Source organism: Orbicella faveolata, unplaced genomic scaffold (genome assembly GCF_042242905.1).
Source record: "Orbicella faveolata isolate gen_17 unplaced genomic scaffold, um_ofav_v1 contig_25, whole genome shotgun sequence".
Taxonomy (NCBI): domain Eukaryota; kingdom Metazoa; phylum Cnidaria; class Anthozoa; order Scleractinia; family Merulinidae; genus Orbicella; species Orbicella faveolata.
In genome coordinates this window covers 16425079-16449252 of record NW_028301553.1, presented here as the reverse complement: position 1 = coordinate 16449252, position 24174 = coordinate 16425079, and the positions used below count along the sequence as shown (strand labels likewise).

Sequence of the window (24174 nt, the reverse complement as noted above, 5' to 3'; positions counted from 1 at the left end):
GTTGTAACATTGTATTCATGGTAGTACAAGAGTTGGAAATTTTTCAATGGAAAGTACCGGATTTTTTCTCGCATTTGAGTTGTCGCATAAGCAAAACATTTAAAACATGGGGAAAGTCTCTGCAGTTTCAATATGTTAATGAAGCAAAATTGTGACCTTAGCTCTCGTAAACGACCAGGCTTAACATTTTGGGTGGTCGCTTACGGGATCAAGTATTTCCCTACCGCCCCACCGTACCGTGACTGGTGAGAACTCAAGTCAATTAACCCGTTACCACCCCTCCCCACCGTCCACAGTTTATATTCAAACACGTAATTCCCAAAGATTTTCTTCGAATTTGGTTGTCAAAATTATATTATTTTTCATTTTATCTTTTGATTTATGATCCTTTTGTGCATGTACGGTTGTGCTTATTCACATTGCATTACGTAGTATTTTTGGCTAATTTTAGCTGCGGTCATTACGCAGCAGATTTTCTGTTCACGTGTTCGGTGACGACAATCATTGAAGCCAAATTAACCAATCAGCTCTTGACATCTTTTGTATCACGTGAATCACGTGATGAGGGAGGTAATAACCTTCGATTCTTGCACCATGCGCCATTTTGGATTGTTTCGCTTCAACAGTGATTGAACGAGGCAGTAGTTCCACCAAGATTTTTACGTCGTATCTTACCGATCTCTACACCTTTAACGACCAAGATGTCTCAGTGCCGTCAGAACTACCATGAAGAGTGCGAGGCTGGTATAAACAAGCAAATCAACCTCGAGTTGTACGCTAGTTACGTGTACATGTCCATGGTAGGTTTTGAAATCGCGTTTGAGCGAAACACTCTTTCCGTTGGTGAACTTGAACTAAATGCGTTCTATTCTTGCTTAAAAGGCCTATCACTTCGATCGTGATGATGTGGCGCTGCAAGGGTTCCACAAGTTCATGCTGAAACAGTCGGACGAAGAACGCGGACACGCTCAAAAGGTAAAGCAAGGAAACTCGCTGACACGCGTAGCTTCGCGTCGCCATCTTCTTTTCACCCTTGTCTTAACCTGTCTTTTTCTTTTGAAATTTTAGCTTATGAAATACCAGAATCAGCGTGGAGGTCGCATTGTGTTGCAAGACATCAAGGTAAGCAGGAATAGGGAGATCACGAACTTAGGTTACTATTTGGAAAGAAACTGGAATCGTTGTGTAAAACTCAAAACTCGTATCGCTGATCGATCTTGAATCGATTTATTGTTCTTTGTTGAGTGCTTCTGGATGTGTTGGACGTGACGAGAGACATGACACTGATGGCAAAATGCCAGATTAAATTTGTCAATAGAAATATGCCAAGTGTAATAGTTACGTAATATTAATGGAAGTTTTTTTGTGTGTGTGAAACAGGGAGCTTAAAATGCTTGCTTACAGAAGTTGAAAATCGTATCGATGTAAAATAATAATTCTATGCTTGTAAAGCGAATTTATTTTTGCCAAGTTTTGCCAATTCTTGAAATGAAGCCAGTGTGAAGCTAGGATTGTTGCGTTGGAGAGAACGCAGTTCAAATCACGTATTGCATAATAATTCGAGACTTGTGTATCTATCTATCTATAGGGGGACACCGATTTGGCCCCCCCCCCTCCCCCCAAAAAAATTCTTCAGGGGCGAATGGCATCATGTCCATTCTCTTCGCGACTCCATGTGTTTATCTGCTGTTACTGGCAAGTTGCGTATTTGAAGTTTGAAGTTAGAGTTATGGCGTTAAATGACCTTGTAGCTAAGATTTATCAATGTCTGCACGAAATGTGTACGACTTTTGGGACAAACACAAAGGTGCAGTTCGGCTGCCTGATGTCTACCGTCTTGTCTTTGACCAAAAACCAACACTGCTTTGTGCGGAATAAATCGATGGAGGAAATGTGTCGTTTCACTTTGCTGGCTTTGATTTCTGTGCGCAAAATATATTACTTTAACTTACCGAGTTGTGTAGCTTGGCAGATGGCCATGATTCGTGGTTATAGAACCATCTTACTGAGTTGTCTAGCTCGTTATAGCGGGTTGAATAAATGGAAACAGAAGCAGCACATTTAACTAGAGAGTGTTGGTACGTAAGCAAACACCTAGTAAGAATGTTCAGCTAATTAAATGGCTTAGTGAATAACAGTTTATTTATTTTACATGAATGTAAATGATTATGTTGTTCTGGTCCCCTTTAGTCTCAGGTCATTGAAAATGAATTAAAAGCAACAAACAAAACTTGGCACAGACGCAGAGCCTGAATTATGAAATTGTGCAAACCAAACCAAATTTCCCTTTGGGCAAACAAGAAGATTTTCATGAATGCAAATCAACTGGGAGCTTTAAAATTGCCTACAGGCCAGAGTTTAAGCTTGTTCTTTTGTTTATGTTTGGAATTCATAATGAGTTTACGTCAAAACATGAAATTTTGAAGGCCTACTATGTTTGCGAGTCTATGGAAACTGGTGCCGTCACGCAACGTTGTGAACAACAAATCGGCCATCATAGTCTATACCGGGGACCTCTTCACTGGCGTGGACTTTGACACTATGTCTGTGTACAACATTGGTTGTTCATGAAAAATGTTGATTTAAGCGATAGACAAAGGTTGAAAGTCAGCTAGTTAAGTCATTTAAGGTGTATATATGAAAGTGATGGTGTCGAACGCACTCATGATCTTTGATTACTACTAGTTTTAAAATTAAATCACGGTTGAGTTGTCACATTAGCCGTCATGACGTTTAAGAGTAACTTGCCAGTGACATGTATCATAAAACTGACAACTCTTTGATTTTGTACATTACTCTACGGAGTTTATGACTTAAGTGTGTAATAATTTGAGGAAAAAACCTTTATTCGTGTTTTTGTGCTGTTCAGGGTAGAAATATCTATTCAAGTTCATGCACTGTACATACCAATTCTTGCGTGATCTTTGCCCCCCCCCCTTCTTGCCCCCCCCCCCCCCGTTTTTGAGCACACAGTAAGTGTTGTTCTTAAAATGGTGTGAAAATGCTCAATACTGATTTTATTTTCCTCTACAGAAACCAGAGAATGATGACTGGGGATCCGGACTGGAAGCATGCCAGGCGGCATTGGACTTGGAGAAGCACGTTAATCAAGCCTTGCTTGATCTGCACAAAGTGGCTGACACTAATAATGATCCTCAGGTAAAGGGTTAAATTTTAAGCAGTTCCTTGTATGTTTGCTAGGGTGGGTGCAAAAGCAAAAGGGGAAGTCAGTGATAAAATAGTTAGCTACCTGAACCATTTGATTTCTAAACACCTACCACGCAGCCTTCTTGTGGACCCGTAATGATTAGATTCTGGCTGGTGCTGAAGGCAGGTCACTTCAGTTTGAAAGCACTCGCTAGAAGCTGTAGATCTCTGAATCAGTAGGAACACTGAACCAGCACAAGGTTTTGAGGAATTGATAGCATAGGCAAGAGAATTTACATATTGATAATTAAAATAAGCAAGTGATTTTCCTTTTTTCTTTCTCACGGTATTTCCTAAAAGAAATAATAATCAGTTTCCCTGTATTTATATAAGTTTTAGAAAGACTCGTGGAAGTTTCCAAGAACTCAAAAAGTTGTGGAAATACTTGCCTGTGGCTTTTGTTCCCCTGCATATGCCATTCTCTCAAACTTCCCCTGGTGTTTCTATAGCTTGATAGATATAGACCTTATTAGCGATACGGTGGCCATTTTAAATTCCGTTGTTTGAAAGTGCCATTATTGGATGCTCAGGGGGGGCAAATTAGTATGTATTTGCCCCCTAAACATCAATAATAAGTATTTAGAACAATGGAATTCAAAATGGCCACTGTATCAGTAAAAAGGTCTATAATGGTGTTCATTTGAAGGAAATGAGTGAAACTTCAGTGCGTGTCAACTCGAGCAACTCGAAAATTGTAATTTTGAAAACTGTTTCTAGTAATATTGCTAAACAGTGTTCAAGCAATAAGGTGTGGAATTGGTGAAACTTCTTTTGTTGACCAAAATAACAAGAACAATGCTGTGAATCCTTCCCTGTTGTAGATGTCAGACTTCCTTGATGAATTCCTGACTGAGCAAGTTGAATCCATCAAGGAGATATCAGAACTTGTGTCAAACCTGAAACGAGTTGGACCAGGACTTGGAGAATTTCAGTTTGACAAACATACTTTCGATAGTAATTAAGTTCCGGCTCCAGTTAGGTTCAATAAAGTACATCTGAATAAAAGCTCATCGAGGCTAATCTGTCACATTATGACAACTTGGATATATATGAGACGTGAAACTGCTGAAAACAGAAACAATCCAGAAGTTGTGTCATCGTTGTTAACTTTTTTCCTTTTTTTCATCTTCATTTCATTTGACTGTTTTGTTTAGTTAAGACATGAATGTTCGTTCATATATTCACATATCTACATTACATCACATATTCCCTTGTACTCTTCTGTTTTGTTGTGCTCAGTTTTGAAGTGTTTGCTTTGAGAAGGATTGACAAGCAAAGAATGCCTATATCATATTGGTTTTATTATTTCCTTGTTCACTTGTAATCACTATGCTTATTTTGTTGTAATGCTGAAAATAAAACTGGACGTGTCAGAAAATTGCCTGTCTGCTTGCATTCTTTAGCTTAGCTCTGTCTTCTTGCTGTTACTGGTGTGATTTTGAATGATCTTGGGACACGCTTTGGCGCACACATGCTGGACATCATAAACAATTTGGTCTGGGTGCCATATGTTATCATCAATGCTATTTCCTTCACATAAATTGATGTTATGTTGGATATTGTGCCCTATTTCCATTATATGCCACCTATACAGTTTGTTAAGCAGCATATTTTGATCTTGATCATGTAATTATAAAACAGTTGTTCCATGAAACAATTAGCAATGGTATTCCCAAGGGATACATTGAGAACATTTGTTTTGGGTTACAATCTGTCTACAGTAGGGAAGGACTGCTGGTGTACAATTTTCAGGCTACCACTGTGTATATTAGAACTAAAACTTATAGGAGTTCACAAAATTACGTAATTATACACAATGCAGTATTGGCTCTTATTGGAAACAAACTGGCCAATTCTTTTAAGTCCAACCTTGTTGAAGTGGAGGCGTAGTGGCCTCATGGTTAGTGCATTTGTCTCCGGATCGAGCGGTCCGGGCTTGAGCCCTGGCCAGGGACGTTGTGTGTAATCTTTGGCAAGACACTTTACCCTCACAGTGCCTCTCTCCACTCAGGTGTATAACTGGGTACCCGTGAGTTAAATGCCGGGGGTAACCTTGCATTGAACTAGCATCCCAACCAGGGAATTAAAATACTCCTAGTCGCATCATGCTACAGAAACTGGGATAAGCTCGCGCCTAATGGGCCACTTGGCTCATATGCAATCCTAGTGAACCTTGCCCAAGATTTTTGAACTAGTCTTCAATTTACACTAAACTCTGCAAGTAAGTCCAACCATCCTCTTTGTTATTTCTTGGCTAGATGATGGACTTCATCGAGGAAAATTTCCTTGAGGAGCAAGTAGAATCCATCAAGGAGTTCTCTGATTTTGTCACCAACTTGAAGCGTGTTGGCCCCGGACTGGGTGAATACCAGTTTGACAAGCTGACCTTGCAAGATGAGGACTAGAGGCTGTCAGCCATTACGTGTTTCTCTTCAACCTGATGGGCTTAAGACTTAAACATCTGATTTAACAGGACTGGGACTTTAGATTTTAAATTTTTAGTTGCTTTGTTTGGATTGTCTACTTTCTTTCTGTTATTTTTTTTTTTTTTTTTTTCAAAGTAAAAAATGTTACTTTCTGTCTGAAGTATGGTTGTGAGGATTTCTGGAGGTTGAAGTGTTAACCTTGAAATTAATGTACTGAATAACAGTAGACAATATTAGCCCAGGTGTGTCAAAAAGGTTGAACATTAAAGGAAAAAAAATTGCAAAAGTCTTCTTGTTGATTATTAGCATTAATATACAGTGGTGTGTAACATGTACATGTACCTGGCTTATTTTTTCTGCGGTTTTTGCAGTGGAAATGAAAAATTTGCAGAGATCAGAGCAGGCTTACATTCTAGTCTTGTAGCTTCTTGGCATGGATTCCTCATAGCTACGCCACCCCCACTCTTGCTCCAACGCACAGGCTATTGATAGCCCTCTAACACAACACGAAATTAGTTCAGCAGTAAGTTAGTGTAAGATACAGGGGAATCTTTGTTTACAGTGTTTACGTCATTAGCATAGTTTCTGATCAAGCTACAAAAATATTTCTTCTGAATATTATTTTATTGATAGGGCATAGCAAGATTAACTCTCCCAAGGCATGAAGCAGAAATATTAATACTTTTTGTGACCTGGGTTTAAATAATGACAATTTTACAAAGAATGTAGTGCTTTTGCCACAGAAATTTTGCAGTTCTTGAAAGCCATATTCTCCTCGACTATGCCTAAAGGTCTCTAATTACTAAGTTTCACAGGCTTTGTAATGTTTGGAGTCAATTTGTATCTAGCATGAATCAACTGCAGAAAGTTGTATGTCGATGCAGGGACATCAATGCTCATGAGTCTTGTACACTGATCTGTACTCGTGGAACATCACAAAGTGTTCAAAGCAATGCCAGTATCATTCCTGTTCTTGTGTATTTGCACTTTTTCAATCCTGCTGTAAAACCCCATGCAAATTTCCTCAAAGCATATTTCGTGGGAGATGAAGAGTACAAATGGTTGCCGCAATAAGCTCTTGTGGGAGTTGCCTCGGTGAAATGGAAAACTTGGCAAGTAGAGAGATTTGCTTTCTCAGTCTGAGAACCCAGTGCTGTTGGATTGTGATCTTTTGCATGTGCAACAGGTTAGGGAAAGGTTTGGGAAAATTTTGATGCTACTCAAATTGCAATACTGTGACTTCAGAAGTTGGTTCATAGCTCCACAAACAGGTTTACAAGCAATTGCAGTCTTGGCTGGAAGGAAGACTACCCACAAAGCCCCCTCCATGATGCCAAGATCAACTTGAAAGAATAGTGGTGGGACCAGAAAAACATTTTGTTATCAGCAAGCTTTTATGACCAGGGAACAGCTATAGGTACTGCATAACTGGGGCCCTAATTTTGAATAACAATACTTAATTCATTATATATACCCACTAAGCCTCTAGTTAATGTTTCCAGACAAGGAATTTTCACATGAATGCAAGGCTTAGGGTGGTTAAGCATCAGCACCATTTATGCCAAGGGTCTATTCCAGTTAACTAACAGAGAAAGAAACGGCCAAATAACACTGCTAACGACCATAACTCTGAGGCATATATTGATTTGATTGCAAACTTAATCAAGAAGAGTAATTTAATCAGTAGTGTTCAGATTGGATTATTGTCGAGCACACAGGCTCTTGCAAATATTGAGAATGAGACCTAGGATTGGCCTGTTCATTGCTTCATATTGTAACATGCCCAGTAAGCCATGAAAGAATTGAGATTCTTAAAAACTGAGTCTTTTTAAAGTATTTGAGCTATTATACCATGCCTTACAAATATGGCAAGCATACACATGATTATTTGGGGGCATTTTTATTCTTATTCTATTTTAGTTTTTATTTTGGGAGCGTTTCTATTAAAACATTTATTCCACTTGCACTTGTTGGATATGAGATGATTATAGCCAACTTGGCCCTACATGCCTTGGCTATTTATGATCTCATAACAACGTTCACTCATGGAATAATTGTTAATGAAAACCTTTTTCCCTCTTCAGGACAAACTTGCTTACATTACCTTATGCCAGACCAAAACTCATAACTCCATTTGCATTGAGGCTTGGACAATTTGTTCCACAGGGGTATGGGACTGTTTGCATCCAGGGGGGTGAGACTCCAAGATAGAAAGGATGGGGGTGCTCACCGCACCTTTTAGGGGTTGAAAAAGCAGTTTTGGTACCTCTTGGGGTATTGAGCCTCAAAAGGCACACATCGGGAGCTTTTACTGTACCTTGGGGTGTTGAGCCAAAAAAAATATGACGATGATAACAAGCCACCCCCACCAGGCAGGATCTTGGTACCTCTGAGGGCTTTTTTCCAAATTTTCAACGAGCCCCCCCGTCCATTTTATATGGGAGCCCCCTTCCAGGAGTTTGAATTATGGTCTTGTCCAGTGGTTGCATAGCCATGGATGAATTTAAGTTTTCAAAGATCAATATGAACAAGGAATTTAGTACTGTATGGTCAATGAGATCTATGTTATCTTGTCAAAGTTAAAGAATTGTCTATTGGGGAAATTTTGCTTTCTTTTCTGCAAAAAGTTGAGTAGAGTATTGTGAGTGGTAATTGTATTTTTTTTAGGGGAATACCTAGTTTGCTGAGTTATTAATGAACACACGTTTACTCCAGATACATTAAATAATGGTTAAAAAAAGTCTGCATGCGAGCCAAGTGGCCCATCAGGCCGGAGCTTATCCCGGTTTCTGTAGCATGAAGCGACTAGGAGTATTTCTACTGGGATGCTAGTCCATCGCAGGGTTACCCCCAGCATTGAGTTTGCCGGTACCCATTTATACACCTGGGTGAAGAGAGGCACTGTGAGAGTAAAGTGTCTTGCCCAAGAACACAACACAATGTCCCCGGCCAGGGCTCGAACGCGGACCGCTTGATCCGGAGACAAGCGCACTAACCATGAGGCCACCGCGCCTCCCACTATTAAATAATGGTAGTTATATGTTAATAGCACATCTTGAAAGAACTGGACAGTTATATTTGTAATCACAATCGCTAATTTTTACATCTTACACCCTTAAAATCAATAATTCTGCATCCCGTGCCATAATGGCTTGTCAGTAATTTGCATTGTATTGACTCAGAAGTCAACCGTTAACTGTATTTGTCGACCTTGTGGGTAGTGACTGTGGACTGTGTAACCAGCAAGACAGGCAGGCATGGCTAAGTGCTGCCAAAACTGCCAGCAACATATTTTAAAGCTATTGCCTGTGACTTGGATAATTTCCCACTGTCACTCTCAATATTGCACTTTTTGAAATTAGGGACTTGATCAGGCTACGTAACTTTGCACTCGTTTTTCAGTTCATCAGGTAATTCTGGTGCTTCGGGCATCTCTGGAATAGGAGCAGTGAAGCCTGGTGGCTAAGAAAAAAGAAGGGAATTGAAAAAGACATACTGTAAATCCTCAAATTAGTGCCCCGGTTGCTTCTTTCAAATTTAGGAGAAGCTGGGGGTGCTTATTCAAGGGAGGCACTTAATCAAGGGGAATGCTTATTTAATCTTCTTCAAATTGTGGTCAGATATGATTGGTTATTTTGTAATATATGTATGTGTCAGTCCCTCAGAAGTCTCAGAAAGATCCTATTGAAGAACTACATAATATAACCCCTTTAGCCAGTCTAGGACTGCTGCACAAGGTTGGTACTTGGGCTTTAGGCAATTGAATCAACAGATCTTCACCACAATCTCTTGTAACGGCCAATGTGCAGTGCTTGAATGAGTCGATAATCGCTTGTGATTGAACACGGCCAAAACTATACATCCTTTGTTGTCTCAGTACTTGTCCATAACAGAGGGGGAGGGGAGGGCTCATTCGAGGGAGAGAGGTTAAAAATTATTTCCATCTCAAAGTGAGTGACAGGGTACATATAACTTACCATTTCTCCAACAAGATCTGCTGGTGGTTGTCCACATTCTTGCATCTAAAAGTTTAACAAATTTGTCCAAAATGAGAAGTATGTCTGGCTGATTACATAATACCGGTAATAGCATTTATATGACTTTTTTGTATATATAAATAAAACAATTTGAATTGTCAAATTAGAGACATATGGCTTCAGTGTCAAGATTGTAAATCTGACAGCCGATTGTAACTAAAAATTATTTAGGACCAACACTTGATTCAAACTTTTCAAGATTTAGAGACTAGTTCTCGAACTCCAATTTTACCAAGACACATCATATATCAAATAAAATCTAATCATCAACATACCCCTAAATATAGCACAATCCTGGTAGTGCAAAAAGAATGCCCAATCAAGGGTTATAAAGTGCAGTGTTCTAATGGTTAACATGCTAGTCTTCGGATCAGGCTGTTCAGGTTCAACCCTTGGCTGGGGACATTGCATTGTGTTCTTGTGCAAGACACTTTACTCTCACAGTGCCTCTCTCCACCACAGAGTGTATAAATGGGTATCGGTGAATACTCTGGGCCCGGTAACCCTGTAATGGACTAGCATCTTATCCAGGGGGGAGTAGAAATGCACCTAGTTGCTTCATGATACAGAAACTGGGATAAGCTCCATCTGTTTGAGTCACTGGCCTGATGCAAATGTTACTGTACTTTGGCACAACAGCACACAGAGGACTCACAGATTAACAGAGGTCAGTCACGATATTTTGAGTTCTTTTGGCTGCTTACAGAATTACCTTAAAATTGAAGGAATCCTGAAAATAGTAGTTTAACTAAGATAGAAAAACAGTAAAGTGATAATAATAAACCATAAAGGAACAAGGCTGTTTAAGAAGGAGAAGATTTACATGGATTACAAATGATGAGCTCAAAAAATTAGGCTAAACTTTTCAAGATGCGTAAACCGTGACGTAGCTCCTTTAAGCAATCATTTTTAGCAGCCTTAATGACATGTACCTGTTGCATAAGACTAAGAAGTTTCTCGAATCGCTTTTTCTTGACTTCATCAGAATCAACTGAAGTTTCAGCATCATACTCTGAACAAACTTCACACACCAGATCGTACTGCTTTCTATAACGGTCAAGTTCGTCTGATGGCAATGAGGCTCCATTTTCTCCCAACCATGCTGGATACTAAAGCAACAAGAACATTACACAATTGTCATTGTATCATAAACTTAATGACCATTTCTGAAACAGTTAATGATTGCTAATGGATGTCAGTAAGGGCAACTGTGGCTGCCATTGTTAGTCACAATGCTCACCTGACCCATGCCTACAGAGTGCAGGGCTGTGCTCTAGAAGTACCCAGGTGCCACAGGTTACTAACTTTTGCCTTTGGACAACTGGAAAAATTCCCTTTTTTCATATATTGTAAGCTCAAGTGCTGAGCACCCAGGATTTCATGGTTAGGAACCTTTGGGTTCCTTGAAATTTTTCTTAGACCACACCCTTGGAGTGATTAAATAAGACTGTCTTGTCTACATGTAGGTACTCATAACACACAATGTTCTAGGTATTTGAATGCCCTCTTTGAGTCAATAACAAAGTAGAGGAAAGGTAGCCAAGACCAACAGCCTGAATAACATTCCTGCTTCAAGGAGGTGGTTTTAAGAAATGGGTTCCAGAAGAACTTTGGCTGGGATCATTGTAATGATAAAATATAATAAAATAAATTGTAACATTGCATTCTTATATATATATTTTTTTGAATAAATATTTCTTGCTGTGAGCATTTCATTTAGGGGAGAGTGCAGTGTACAGAAACTGTGATATGCTATGGCAGTACATGATACTATGGTCCTAATGCACACTTAAGAGTTGATGACTACAAGGCTACTGGCAAGATTTCCTGCTCAAGAATGTGTTTACTTATCTGAGCCGAGACAAAGCTCTTTTATGTACAGCTAGGCTAGCATAGTCTTAATTACCAGTTAACCAGGTGTTAATATTTTAACGCCTGACATAGATCAGGCCCAGCTGGGATTCAAACCCATGATCTCACAGACGCTTATAATTAATCATGACAACTAGGAGGGGGGTGAATAGGGGTATGCAAATCCGCCGATCTGTGCCTTTTTTTTGCCAAATCTGTCGATCTGTCAATATTTTCGTTCAAATCCGAAACCACAACCACATCCAGAAACAGAAGTGCAAAAGTTCAAAAGTAAACTGGTAAATGTGAATGTCATTGTTAATTTCACACAAATATGCTTGCTGACTATAACACAGTACAATTCCGACACAGTACAGTTTTAATGAACTTCATTCAAAAAAAGAAATAATTTGGATGAACTCATTAACATACCGACCAAGGCTGAAGAATCTATGATCCAAATTTCGTTTAGGACCCAAGATCCGAACATCAAGGCAGGCACAATCCGGAATCTGCGCCAAAATCCACAGCTGATCCACGATCCACTGTGTTTTCAAAATCCGCGAATCCGCTCAATTTACTACAAAAATCCACAATCTGTGCACTTTTTAAGGTCAAATCTGTCGATCCGAAAACCTATTCACCCCCCTCAACTAGGCTACCCAATATGAGTTTAAAGTCTTTAGTTAAATTTTTAATGGTTAATATGTTTCTCCAATCACTACATGTACATGTACCTTTTCTTTCAAGTCTTTCAAGGCAGGATAAAGAACATCCTTAGACAGTAAGTTCTGCATCATGCCTTGCATTAATGGCAGAAAGTCCAGCTCCCCATCACTACCACTGGCAAGGTTCATATCTGACATGGCCTTAAAGAAATCTTCATTCAAAGGTGCTGTTGGACAGTTCTGCACAGGAGACACAAAATTTCATAAAGAAACGTCAAGACAACTATGACCAGTATAAATAATTATTACTCCCTTTTGACTGACACCCACTACCAACAACAAAGGCATTTAGAAGTTGATATTTTTTATTCAAAAATAATCCACTCCTGAAGATATCATGAAACCAAAAGCAACAATTTATTATATTATGACAGCTATTAATTGGTGGTAGAAATAAGTAACAATAATTATTACCAGTCTTTTAGCTACATGTACCTCTAAGTCTTTAGCATTTTGAGCCAAATGATTCATGGTTCTAGCAAGGTTAGCTTCAAGATCAGCCAATGATGATGGACTATCTAAGAAGGAAAATAACAGTAGAGTCAGAGAGTGTACCTCCTCTTTAAGACCATGTATAGGACACTTAGTCTCTTTCAAAAACCATCATCCAATTCCATGCAAAGCAAACGTGATTTACAATTATTTAAATATTTGTTATTATCTACTAACAATACAATTCTCCTGAAGTCCAAAGTGGCTCATTCAAGGGCTCTCTGTTACTGAACAGACCCTCAAAAACCCTCGACCAATTCTATGCCAACAAACCTGATTTACAATTAGCTACATCTCTGTGAGTAATAATAATAATACATAATATTTTGAGAGGAGGCCTCCAATCACCATGAGGTGGTTTTCAGGAGTGTCCTCTGAAAAAATGTTAAACCTTAAAATACATTAAAATCTAAAATACAATAAAAAGGACAAAAACCTATGCGGTAAGCTAACTAAGATTAAAAACTAAATCAAGAATGACCAAAATGGCTCAAGAATTAACTCTCTTTCACCAAACAGACCGTGGTAAAGTACATTGCTTCAAGGGCCCTAGTCAGCCACACCTTTGCTTTTCTTTACGAGTGAGAGATTGGCTATTATTTTATTTGCAGCATGTCAAAACAAAGGAAATCACTGTGAACTACTTAAGATGATTAATCATACTTTCAGGGATGCAACTTACAGTAAAGCAATATGATTTCACTTCACCATGCAATCTCAATAATTTTGATCGCACCAAAAATGGTGGAGGCCAATTAGGGTCCTTTAATGCATAATTATGGGAGAAAAGCACTCCCTTCCAGTCCCTCCATCTCCTGGGAACAGGCTCAAAATAAGGTACAAAAACATTGTACTTTAGTAGTCAGGTCAGGAGAAGGAAACAGAAAATTGTCAGTGCCCTCATATTTTCGTCTGAAACTCAACAAGGGCTACCTTAATAAGGACCACCCTGCCCCCAGCCCCTGATAGATTACTCCCCATTATACCATGGTCAGCGCTAGCTGCAGCTTGAGCAAACTGTTCCAAATGAGCCAGCAGTTCAGGTTCATTTCCCAGCATCGTCTTCATAGCATTTTCTAACTGGTCAAGCCCTGGTACCTGGCCAAGGTTGGCTTCCAAATGAGCACGATCCAAAGTGTCTTGAGGTGAAGCTGCCACAGTTGTGCTTCCTTGAGTTTTCACTGTTGTTGTGTCGCTGCTTTTCTCACAAGCTTTGGTTTCAGTTCTCTTGGTACAGTCCGATAAATTAGCACCATTCTGTGAATCAGCCTGTGAAGACTGTTTTGTAGTAGATGGGGTTGTTTTGTCAAAATCTTCAAGAGCACCTTGCAAAGAGTAAAATTTGTTGACAACTTTGAAACAAGTTGATTGCAAAATCTTCAATCAACATTTGCATTTAATTTTCCATACATAATAAAGTTCTCCATATGTTTCACAACACGGATCAGGGTACTACTCGAATTGAAGACACACCAGGAAAATAAAGTCCATGAGATCTACTAGTTGTTTTGAACTAGTTTAATCAGCACAAGCTACCGGTAGCTAGTCAACTGAAAGCAAAGGCATACATGTGGGTTGACTATACAATGTAGCAATTCTAAAAAATCGGATCTAACCTAAAAATTGAAACAGCAAAAAACATTCTCCAACATATTGTCGATATACTCACAATTCTGTAAGGTGTAATCCCGTTTAAGACCCACTATTTTCCTTCTTTTGTACAAAGAGCACAAACACACTGTTTTTGATAAAATGATTATTTTCTACTGATCTCTTCATATCCTACCCGCACCAATCCACGAACGAGAGCCATAATCCGATTGGCTACTAAAGCAAAAATGGCGGGAATCTTGCGTGTTCGGTTTTATCACTAAGAAAACCAAACATAATGTCTAAAAATAAACAAAACTTTCAATGAAGTGCAAAACACCATAAGCGAAAAATCCTTGTCTACTGATGGGCTTGTCAGATACTCTTAAGATTTTTCAAGACAAAAAAAAAAGAATATAAAAAACAATATTAATTAAACGTAATATTGCTTTTCTTTACCTTTTTGTTACCTCTACATCAGCATCTGATAGAAAACTGTAATCATATGTCCCTTGTTCTAGTTTCTTTTTGATTGCGAGGATCTGACCAACTACAAATTGTTCTCTGTCTTCAAACTTATGCAATGCGAAAATCCTGTACATTTATCTATAATCTTTTTCCACAAACTTGTAGGTAAAATCTGCAGGTAAAGTCTGCCCAAACTTGTAAAGCCATGTAAAAATTTAAAGATTATTGTAAGGAAAATCAAAAACACAACTGGATCTTCTCTAGGTACATTTTAAAGCTACATCCCTCAAATTTGGTCAACGCAATCCTTTGCCTTAGCTTGGTCTCTTAACTTTTCTATTCATAAATTGTTCTGAGTTCAATTTTTAAAGAGAATTATTTGCCATCAGATTCCCGTACAACCTCTAATGTTTTCTGACTTGTGTTGCATACCTGTCAAGATACGTAGCATAATGAAAGTTTTTCCTTCTTTGTGAATACTAACTACTTATTGAATGAGAGTGAGGTCCTAATGGGAAAATCTCCAACCAAGATCTTACCATATTGACTGAGTGATATCAAGGTCAATGCGGCAAGGCCAAGGTTTGAGATTTTTCTGTAAAGACCGAATGTTAGAAGGTTAATAAGTTGTTAATTGTATGGGTTTTGCTTTGGTTTTCCATGTCTGTTATTGGCCTGTGGGCATAATTTATGGGAAAACAATGCACTATAATTACCCAATCAAAGCACATGTTATATCGGCTACAAACACAAGCCATACAGTAATAAAGCTTCGTGCGTGACGTGTGTTGTTAACAAGTAATATATAATCACATGATCCGATGCAATATATATTAGCTCTTGGGAATACCTATTCAATGTTCGTAGACGTACTTCAAATTTTGTTAGCATTTTAAACATTTACTCGCACTTATTTCAACGACATTCCACTCAAAATTATGTAATTACGAATACAAATCAATACCAACCATATAAATTAATTTGCGTGTGCATGTAAGATTGTGCAAGAATTAATTTACGCGTGACTAAAAGCTCTCTACAAACCCACAGTACAAGCATTATATTTCAATCAACATTGCAAACGGACAAAGAAATCTATCCAAAGCAACAAAAGTACAATGAAATAACTCACTGTCAAGAAGTTCATCCAATTCATCGTCTTCTTTAAGTTCTGTCCCCTGAAATGAACTTTCATCCGCCATGTTTTATGTTTTACGAGCCCTTGCTGCATGTGTATTTTCTGGCCAGCGGAAAAACTTCAACTAGTGCCAGTCTTCTACTGACACCTTGATCGCGCGGTTGCGAAATATGAACAAGTTGTTCGTGCAGGGCTGCTCACGTGTAAAGTACTTTAGGGTTTTGAGAACTTTTCCAGCCATGGTGAGTTATAACAACTTTGTGATCTAGCTTAAAATGTTAGGATTTCCTGCAGAAAATACTCCACCCCTCAATGACCATTCCATCTGCGTGCTTCCTAGAGCGAGGCGTATAGTTTCCATGTTGATGTATGCAGACGTTTGGGACATCCCAGTTAACGCCTAGATCATATGATGCTTAAGTTCTTTTTTCCAAAAACAATCATTTTTATACGAATATGAATGCATTTGCGTTTTTAACGATAAGAGAACAATTCTCTAGAGGACATCAGCATGGTCTGACCACAGGATGCAAATTGATCAAATTGTAATCAGGAACTGTATGCTTTGGCAAAGCTTAGAATTCCCCCAGGGTAACACTGGATCCATGTTTGGGTATGCAGATGCTGTTTCAGCTTTAAAACCCTGGGGTTGCGTGGGACAAAGAAAACCCAAATACCTTTTCTATGTACTCGGGTATGTAAGAGGACACCTTCTCCTCTACAGCTGTGTTTTGGACAAAGATCTGGACAACCATGCATGCAATTTTTCCTCTCCAGAAGATTATTTGATATGTACTGATGTCCTTTTAAATATTGGCAATTTTCTCAAGCATACCTCTCAGATTTATGACTACCTTAAATCTAACCCCCCCCCCCCCCCCCGGCTCTCTCAACTCACCTCTACAGGGGATTCCTTCCACAAGCTTACTAGTCTTCCTCAAGAACAGTAACCAAGAAGAGAACAAGATTGTATGCATAATCAATTACTGAGCTATTATATATTATATAAATCATGGTAATTGATAATGTGAAAGTCAAAGATCACTAAGTTCCAGGGGTGAAGGGAAGGAAACTCCCATATCAGGTGACAGGGGTGTCATCACACCATTTAAATCTAACATGACACTGTTAGAGGTATTCCAATACTGTTTAAAGTATTAAGTTTGGTAAAAAAATATGATAGGAAGGCCTTTACAGGGTTGTAGCTAAGAAAATAGTCTCCTGGCTAAGATTTTCATTGAGGCCTTCACCAATTTTCGTAAGACACCTGGAACAAAATTTAAATGTCCCAAATCATTTGCAACACTTTGAATGCCGGGCTACCAAGCTTCGCATTTACAAGATTGCAGACGCAGTACACATAAAAGGACACGATAAACAAGTGCTCAAAACAAGATTTATTTCAATTACTTTACTCATTATAGTGGCACCGATACCCAAGGTAGTTAGGAATTTATTCCAAACTTTTCATTTAGTTGATTTAAATGGTTGGATATGGTTCAGGTATTGAATGATTGTATGTGCATAACGTAAAAACTGTTCGTTGTTCTTTACTAAGTGGTTGCCCGCCAAAATTCAGCTGGTGAATTTCACTGGCAGGCATTGCTTAGTGACAATCCTGCCTTTATCCACATGGGTACCGTCATTTTTCAGGGCATAATAACCTTATTGGTTCTGGGATAACTCTAACAAATTATGGTCATTGCTTATTTTTATTTTATCTCTCATAATAGTCAGAACCAATCCACAAAAATGTGGAATTCTCCATGTAGAACCCCAGGGGTAAAGGATTTCCTGCTGTGTTTATAAAAGGGGACTTGGGTAATCCCTAGGCTCAATTTTCGCTGCTCTTTTGAGTCAGATCTACACTCCTTTCCTGAGCAGCTGCTGGTAATCGAGCCTAGATAGCCCCTGGCAGTGTTCATATGAGGGGACCATTAGGAAAAAAAGCTTCATTGAAACTCTAGAATTTGCCATGAAGCTTTTTATTTGAGCCTTAAAGACAATCAATCATGACCAACAATAATTATTTTCTGTCTACTTTATAGGCTTCACCAAAATCCACCAAACTAACAGCTGAAGAGAAAGAAACAGAACTTCAGCCCCTGAAAGAATCAGGCTGGACAGAAGTTGAGGGACGTGATGCTATTTACAAGGAGTTCAAATTCAAGAATTTCAACCAGGCTTTTGGTTTTATGACTCGCGTGGCTCTCATGTCTGAAAAAATGGATCACCATCCGGAATGGTTTAATGTGTACAGCCGAGTCCAGATAACCTTGTCAACCCATGACTGTGGGGGGCTGTCTGCAAAAGATGTCAAGCTGGCAAAATTTATGGAGAGAGCTGCAGGGTCTATGGGACAGTAATGGATAGTGGAAAATCAAATTTGTCATCAAGTAATGAACTTATTTAGTTGAAAAAGAAGGTGTAACCATTTTATTAACTCAAATACAATTTCCCTTTCAGAGTAAGAAGCAGATTTGAACTAGTGTTGAACTTTAAAAATATGTTGTGACTATGACAACTAGGACTACGAAATCAAGAGCACAGATGATGAATGAAGAGTTTATACAAAGTCTCTTGAAAGTGTTGAGTCTTAAAATCTTATTTCCTATTTCAAACTGAGATCTGGAGGAAGTATGCTAGTGTTTATTCTTGCCATGTGGCTTATGTACGGGAACATTAAAGACAGAGGTGAATAGAAGAAATGCAGCCTGGAAGAGGAGTGAGGAAGCCATGATAAGAATGAAAACAATTTATTTTTGAAACAAAATAGTCTCTCATTTTCTGTGGTAAGTAGCTCTCAGACAGTCAGGGGAACAATATCTTCTACTGGTCTTAGCAGCTTCGAAGTTGGTAGAAGTTTAAGGTCATTCCTTACATTTGCATTGCGCATCCTTACTGCGCATAATTTATGGCGTCATTAGCGCTGCTTGTGCACGCACATATTGAAAACATGACGGATTTGCCTTGATATTGAGCTCTGTCAGTTGATGAATGGCTCTAGCTCACCAACGAGCATGGGCTCCCCAATTTTTTTTCCAGTCGTTGTAATCAACTAATCATAAGCTTTGCGTGAGAAAAGACTGATCTAATTTCTATTGCTGAAAATTGAATAAATAAGAAAAATAGCAGATACACTGTGGTCTTTTCTATTTTGCAGTCGGTAGCCACGTCAAGAAATTTGGTTCAAATTTTTAATTAAGGATTTAGCTTTCTGTCTGAATCAAACTTTAGGCCTCACGGAATGGTTTGCAGTACATCAGCAGGAAAAAATTTATGACATGCGCAGTTGAACCGTTTCTCGGAAACACTTGCTCCAGTCAAATTATTGTAAACTTTTTGGCTGAATATCGTCTTCCGACGCGAAGTTTTTGGCCCATAGATGTGCAAAGAAGGAAGAATGGGACACGGCTGAAAGTTCTACCGTTTTAATTTTTTCTCTTTCGTCGCGTAAGTGGCAGAAATACGTATTTTTTTGCTTTTTTGCCGTCCTCAGCAGGCAGAGGCGGTGATATCGAAAAACCGAAACAGTGAAATTGGAGATTTGCCTTCTAGTTTCCTGGATAATGAAGGTCTGGAGGCCTAGACTGATTGCTCTTGAAGTTATTTCAACTTTTTCCCCGCACGCCCAAGATATTGTAGTGAAATAAATATTGAATGCACTAAGTGCACGGAGACAGCTTGGGAGATGTTAAATTTGAGGCTACGAGAGGTGAGTTCACACTCCATTCTTTCAGGTAAATGCAAATAGTTACCCCCTGCTAGTATTGATTAGTAAGCCACAACAACTGTTTGGTATTCCAGTAATGATTTTTTTCCAGCATAATAGGCACTTTCATTTTTAATGTTCTGAATAAAGGTGGTCTTGTTTAGACATCCCGCTGTTGATAACATTTTCATATTTTGGGAGGGAATAAAATTATTCAGTCTGTTGTGCGTTTTATCAGTTACATCAGGTTTTAATAAACACTGCTCTGCTTTACATTCCACTATATTAGGCTACTTTCGACTCCTTTCTACCTTGTTTTTTCTCTCATGCAACATGGTACCTCATGTACATTAGTACACTGCTTTATGTTATTTTATCTTATACAAGCTACACTCTTGTGTAATTTTAAGCAAACTTTACGTTAAAAATTACCAATACTTACATTTTTACTGTGAAAATTATGCGGCTTACTTATCATGCTAGTTTTAAACAACTGCCCCATATGAATGATAATGAAAAACAATTATGTATGTTCAAATCCATTGTAAACTGCCGACTGTACAACTTTACAGCAATCATGCATTATAATCACTCAGAAGTATTTTTATATTCACATTCACTGTAAACTGCTGACTGTACAACTCTACAGTAATCATGCATTACATTATAATCACTCAGAAGTATTTTGATATTTATGATCACTATTATTTACACTGCAACAATTTGTATTTTACAAATGGGTAAGACTCCCCACAAACTAATTACTTTATCTGAATCTCAGATAGAACATAGTTGAAGCGCATTTGTTTAGTATGAAATTGTTACAATTGAAAATAATCTTTTTGTGAAAGTACCTTTTTAGAAAGAGCCACCCCATATTTGACTTTCATTCTTCTTGTATAGGAAACTGGGTGGTATGCATGTCCAAAGTGGATGGAAGATCAATGTTCAAAGACTGTACAATGTTTGGCAGGTTTTGTACGAAGAACTGGCATTCTCTTGGTAAGTCATGTGTTGAAAGTTCCTGTCCATAACCCCATACCTCAGTAGCTGCAAGTTGCATTAGAGATGGAACCTTTCCAGCTGTTCTGAATTCTGTAATGACAGTTGGCCGGAATGACCTCTGGTTTTCCAATTGTGATGTGCCTTTGGTGGAAGCTTTCCACTGCAGTTCAAGTTTGCGGCCTTCAGCTTTGAGGGACTGGATCATGCTTGAGGTGTTGCTATTTAGTTTCCTTGCTTCCCAAGCTTTGGGATATACATCTTTTGCAGTCAGTGGCCCATGGTTTTCACATTTTCGGATCATATTTAACTTCTTTCTTGCCTCTTGCAAAAGGTCTGAGGTCAGCATGTTTGCATATGCCTTCATTCTCTCTTCATGTACTTCTCTTGCTGCTTCAGTCGTGCGGTTGTTGTTTTTTCCACTGTGAAGTATGTTCTCAACAAATGTTATCGAGGCTTGTTTTGACAGCTCTGACATGTTGTTTTGAAGATAAAGTTGTGAAAGGTTGAACTGCCTTTCAGCAATTACATTGTTCACAGGAATACTGAAAATGTGTTTGGCATAGAACTCGAAAAGGTGGGGGTTAGCTTCTTTACTGATGAGACTACTCTGTGGTGATGTTGCAACTCTTTTGATATCATTCAGTAGTTTTGGTTCCTTCAAGTTCCAGATTTCTGCCCATTTAATTAAACCAGTTCTGTCCTTACAAACCAATGTGTGAAGATTTTGTCCGTGGACATAGAAATTTTGCACTGACCTGCTTTCTTTTTCTCTTTCAGTTGGCAGCATGACAGGAATTTCAAGAGCCTTCAAAACAGAATACCAGAAAGAACTTTGGTATCTTGGATCAGCTCCAATTCCAAATAACTTGGGGAAGGACAACCACTCTGATCCATGGTCTTTAACAACTTTAAGTGCTTCTTGCAACATTGGCCTCTGCACTTCCTGACAAAAGTGGTTGATGGCTGCAGGATCCTTCAGTGACATCTTCATCTGCTGCTCAGTTAAAGGAAAATATGCTGATGGAGACATCAACATTTTACTTAATGTTTCATGATGTTTAAGGACAGTTGCTGGCCATAATCGTGCCAGGTATCCACTGGAGAAGCCAAGTTCTTGATCTGTTGCTTGTGATGCATTGAGAGATGGAATAAGAAACTTGTCAAGAAACTCGTACAAAAACTTAATTTCCACTTGAATCATTGGACAGGAGCTCAACTTGATAACATTCTGCCACACTGTGTAGTGGCTGTCTGACTTTGGTATTCTTTCCAGGACACTCTCTCCAAGTTGTAGACAGGCTTTACCATACTTCAAGTGCCATTGAAGTGTCTCATAGTAGTATGTCCACCTCGTGTCAATAAAGGACTGGGGAAGGGGTGGCTCTTTACTTAAGATTCCTAGTGATACATACATTGATTTGTACTGACTTGGGTGTTCATGATGAAGCCAAGATACCTTATAAAGTAGTTGCAATACATGGTTGTTATTCATGTCACCCTTGGCCCCAAACCCAGCTTGGCACATCCTTCTTAACATAATGTTCAGGACGTGGGGGTAACATCCAACAAAGAACATGTCCTTTTCAAAAACCCTTGAATTATTTGCTATTAAACCATTAGCCTTCCCCTTCTGGGTTGAGGCATTATCCCCAACCAAACCTGAAACATTAGTTATGCCATATTCATCATGAACAACATGATATTCTACATCAGACTGGTGTTTTCCTGACCCACTCGCTGTCAAACTGTTACCAAGGACATATGCCCTGGGTTCATTGATCTCTGGGCACCAGGTGTGGACACCTACAATGTGCCGCTCTTCGCCACCTTTGTTGGAGTCATCACTCCATACATGGAAATCATATTGGCTACTTGCAAATCTTTTGCGTAATATCAGTTTATCGGCCTCCCCTAATAGGATATTCCAGTCTGCCAGTGTGGATGGCGAGACAACAACATTTGTTGAGGGGCTACAGTTGAATAAAATACTGAAAATTAGATGTAATGCAATGGGTGTCTTTTGGCTAGAAAGCAAACATGCATGCTGTAAATATCTCATGCAGGCCATAAACATGACTGTTCTACGATTTGTTCCATTTTTGCCATGAGAAAATGTGTCCACAAGGGAATACCTACGTTTCTTTACATTTCATCATTTTCCTTTAATTGTCTTTTCAGCTTTGTGGAAGCAGATTTTGTCCCTCGTAGTTTGTTACCGACTTGTTTCGTTTTCAATTCAGTAGACTTCAAAGTTCTTTCACGCTTCTTTGCTTCACTTTGTAACTTCAAGACATCTTTCCTTAGGTCATTGTTAATTCTTCTCAAAAATACTGTAAATATGAAAATGTCATAATTAAAAACTGTTCCTTACTATGATAAATAGGGCCTTACAAGTTTTACTTGTATTTTGTTTTTTTTTAAACAAATTTAAGGATAGAAAAACTAAAGTATGCAGTGTACTTGTGTGGATTTCTGAAAGTTACTGTTTCCTCGGCGGTCCGCTTATATCGAGTCGAGATGTTGACTTGCGAATTTACAAAACGAAAGGCAGACAAACCCTTTGGGGAAAAATTGCATTCTCACAAAATTTACGACTAGACTAAAATTTGTCGGTCGCTTTTGGTTAAAAGGCTGTTAACATGAACCTACGAAAGTACCTGAAGTACTGGCGTAATACACGAAAGCCGGCCGGCCACAGAAAATTAAAAATAACCTAAATATCTATCTAATTTTGAACATTTTGCAATGGTTCGAGCAAGCAGACTTTTTTAAAAGAGCATTTAGCTGCGATTCAAATCTTGTTTACTGCGTACCCAGCTATGAAGGAGCCCTTTTTTTGCGAAGCGGTGATATCCAGTCCAGAGTATGTTATTAAATTTTTGTCTGCTTCGGAACTCGGTGTCCAACTCGATCGCCAAAATCGCCGCTTCAAGTTTGGTATTTTGACACAGTCGTGTCCTATGTGACCATACCATTTAGTTTGCTTCATTTTACAAACTTTTTAAAACTATTTTCGTTTTAAGTATTCCTTGACCCCTTGTAGTGGTAATATATTATTACGTTAAATAAGTTTGAGTTTAAAAAATTTAGTGACAACATCGAAACTCGCATTAATTGACATCGCCACGAATTTTTAATGTATTTGTGGGAAAGCGGCTTTTACTGGTAATTCAGAAGCTTTAAGAAACACTTTTTAGGAGATTTATAGACGGCTTGATGACTACTTGAGCAGACACTTACCTATACTTCGTCGTAGAGCTTGTATTGTCCTCTTCAGACCGGCACTTTCACACTGTAGGCGTTTACAGTCTCGCTCGAGTTTGTCGATTTTTTCCTCGCTCGACAGGTTTTTCAATTCTACTCGGACACTGCTTGCAGCTATTTTTTTCACGTTTTCATCGGTAATTTCTTTCTTCTTCTTTACTGACGGTTGATTTAACCGGGAAAAATGACTGCCGTGAACTCTTTTTCGTCCCATCTGCTCGACATTTTGTTGCAATTTTAAAATAATTTGCTTGAG

General features: G+C 38.7%; 3 protein-coding genes and 1 pseudogene across 5 annotated transcripts; 2 read left to right on the top strand and 2 right to left on the bottom strand.

Moving 5' to 3' along the window:
* Positions 1-593: 593 nt before the first annotated feature.
* On the top strand, positions 594-5919 carry LOC110052299 (soma ferritin-like). 2 transcript variants are annotated; one of them, XM_020758410.2, is made up of 5 exons: positions 594-800; positions 883-975; positions 1069-1122; positions 3034-3159; positions 4029-4585. In XM_020758410.2, the coding sequence occupies exons 1-5, from the start codon at positions 702-704 to the stop codon at positions 4167-4169; spliced, it is 513 nt and encodes a 170-aa protein (XP_020614069.2). In that variant the 5' UTR covers positions 594-701; the 3' UTR covers positions 4170-4585. The 2 variants fall into 2 exon arrangements, with proteins under 2 accessions (XP_020614069.2, XP_020614067.2); XM_020758408.2 differs by lacking the exon at positions 4029-4585 and adding an exon at positions 5466-5919 and having other exon boundaries at positions 596-800.
* On the bottom strand, positions 5742-16061 carry LOC110052304 (peroxisomal biogenesis factor 19-like). Of its 2 annotated transcripts, XM_089294957.1 has the most exons (7): positions 15932-16061; positions 13728-14066; positions 12685-12767; positions 12259-12429; positions 10603-10779; positions 9611-9655; positions 5742-9095 (listed from the first exon to the last, which is right to left on the bottom strand). In XM_089294957.1, exons 1-7 carry the CDS (start codon positions 15999-16001, stop codon positions 9009-9011), a joined length of 972 nt encoding a protein of 323 aa, XP_089151083.1. In that variant the 5' UTR covers positions 16002-16061; the 3' UTR covers positions 5742-9008. The 2 variants fall into 2 exon arrangements, with proteins under 2 accessions (XP_089151083.1, XP_089151082.1); XM_089294956.1 differs by having other exon boundaries at positions 9028-9655.
* Positions 16062-16072: 11 nt separating this feature from the next.
* Positions 16073-18710, top strand: LOC110052300 (pterin-4-alpha-carbinolamine dehydratase 2-like). Its single transcript, XM_020758416.2, has 2 exons — positions 16073-16179; positions 17986-18710. The coding sequence occupies exons 1-2, from the start codon at positions 16108-16110 to the stop codon at positions 18301-18303; spliced, it is 390 nt and encodes a 129-aa protein (XP_020614075.1). The 5' UTR covers positions 16073-16107; the 3' UTR covers positions 18304-18710.
* A 1161-nt stretch (positions 18711-19871) lies between these two features.
* Positions 19872-23643, bottom strand: LOC149109158 (uncharacterized; annotated as a pseudogene).
* Positions 23644-24174: the final 531 nt, after the last annotated feature.

Bases quoted from the DNA above. Each gene is read 5' to 3' on its own strand.
- LOC110052300 (XM_020758416.2), top strand. From the start codon at position 16,108: ATGAACAAGTTGTTCGTGCAGGGCTGCTCACGTGTAAAGTACTTTAGG. The intron at 16,180-17,985 runs GTGAGTTATAAC...TCTACTTTATAG, and splicing joins TGAGAACTTTTCCAGCCATG to GCTTCACCAAAATCCACCAA.
- LOC110052304 (XM_089294956.1), bottom strand. From the start codon at position 16,001: ATGGCGGATGAAAGTTCATTTCAGGGGACAGAACTTAAAGAAGACGAT. The intron at 12,768-13,727 runs GTATAATGGGGA...TTTCCTTCTTAG, and splicing joins TGCAGCTAGCGCTGACCATG to ATAGTCCATCATCATTGGCT. The intron at 10,780-12,258 runs GTACATGTACAT...TTGTTGCTTTAG, and splicing joins TGAAAGACTTGAAAGAAAAG to TATCCAGCATGGTTGGGAGA.
- LOC110052299 (XM_020758408.2), top strand. From the start codon at position 702: ATGTCTCAGTGCCGTCAGAACTACCATGAAGAGTGCGAGGCTGGTATA. The intron at 1,123-3,033 runs GTAAGCAGGAAT...TTTCCTCTACAG, and splicing joins TTGTGTTGCAAGACATCAAG to AAACCAGAGAATGATGACTG. The intron at 3,160-5,465 runs GTAAAGGGTTAA...TTTCTTGGCTAG, and splicing joins ACACTAATAATGATCCTCAG to ATGATGGACTTCATCGAGGA.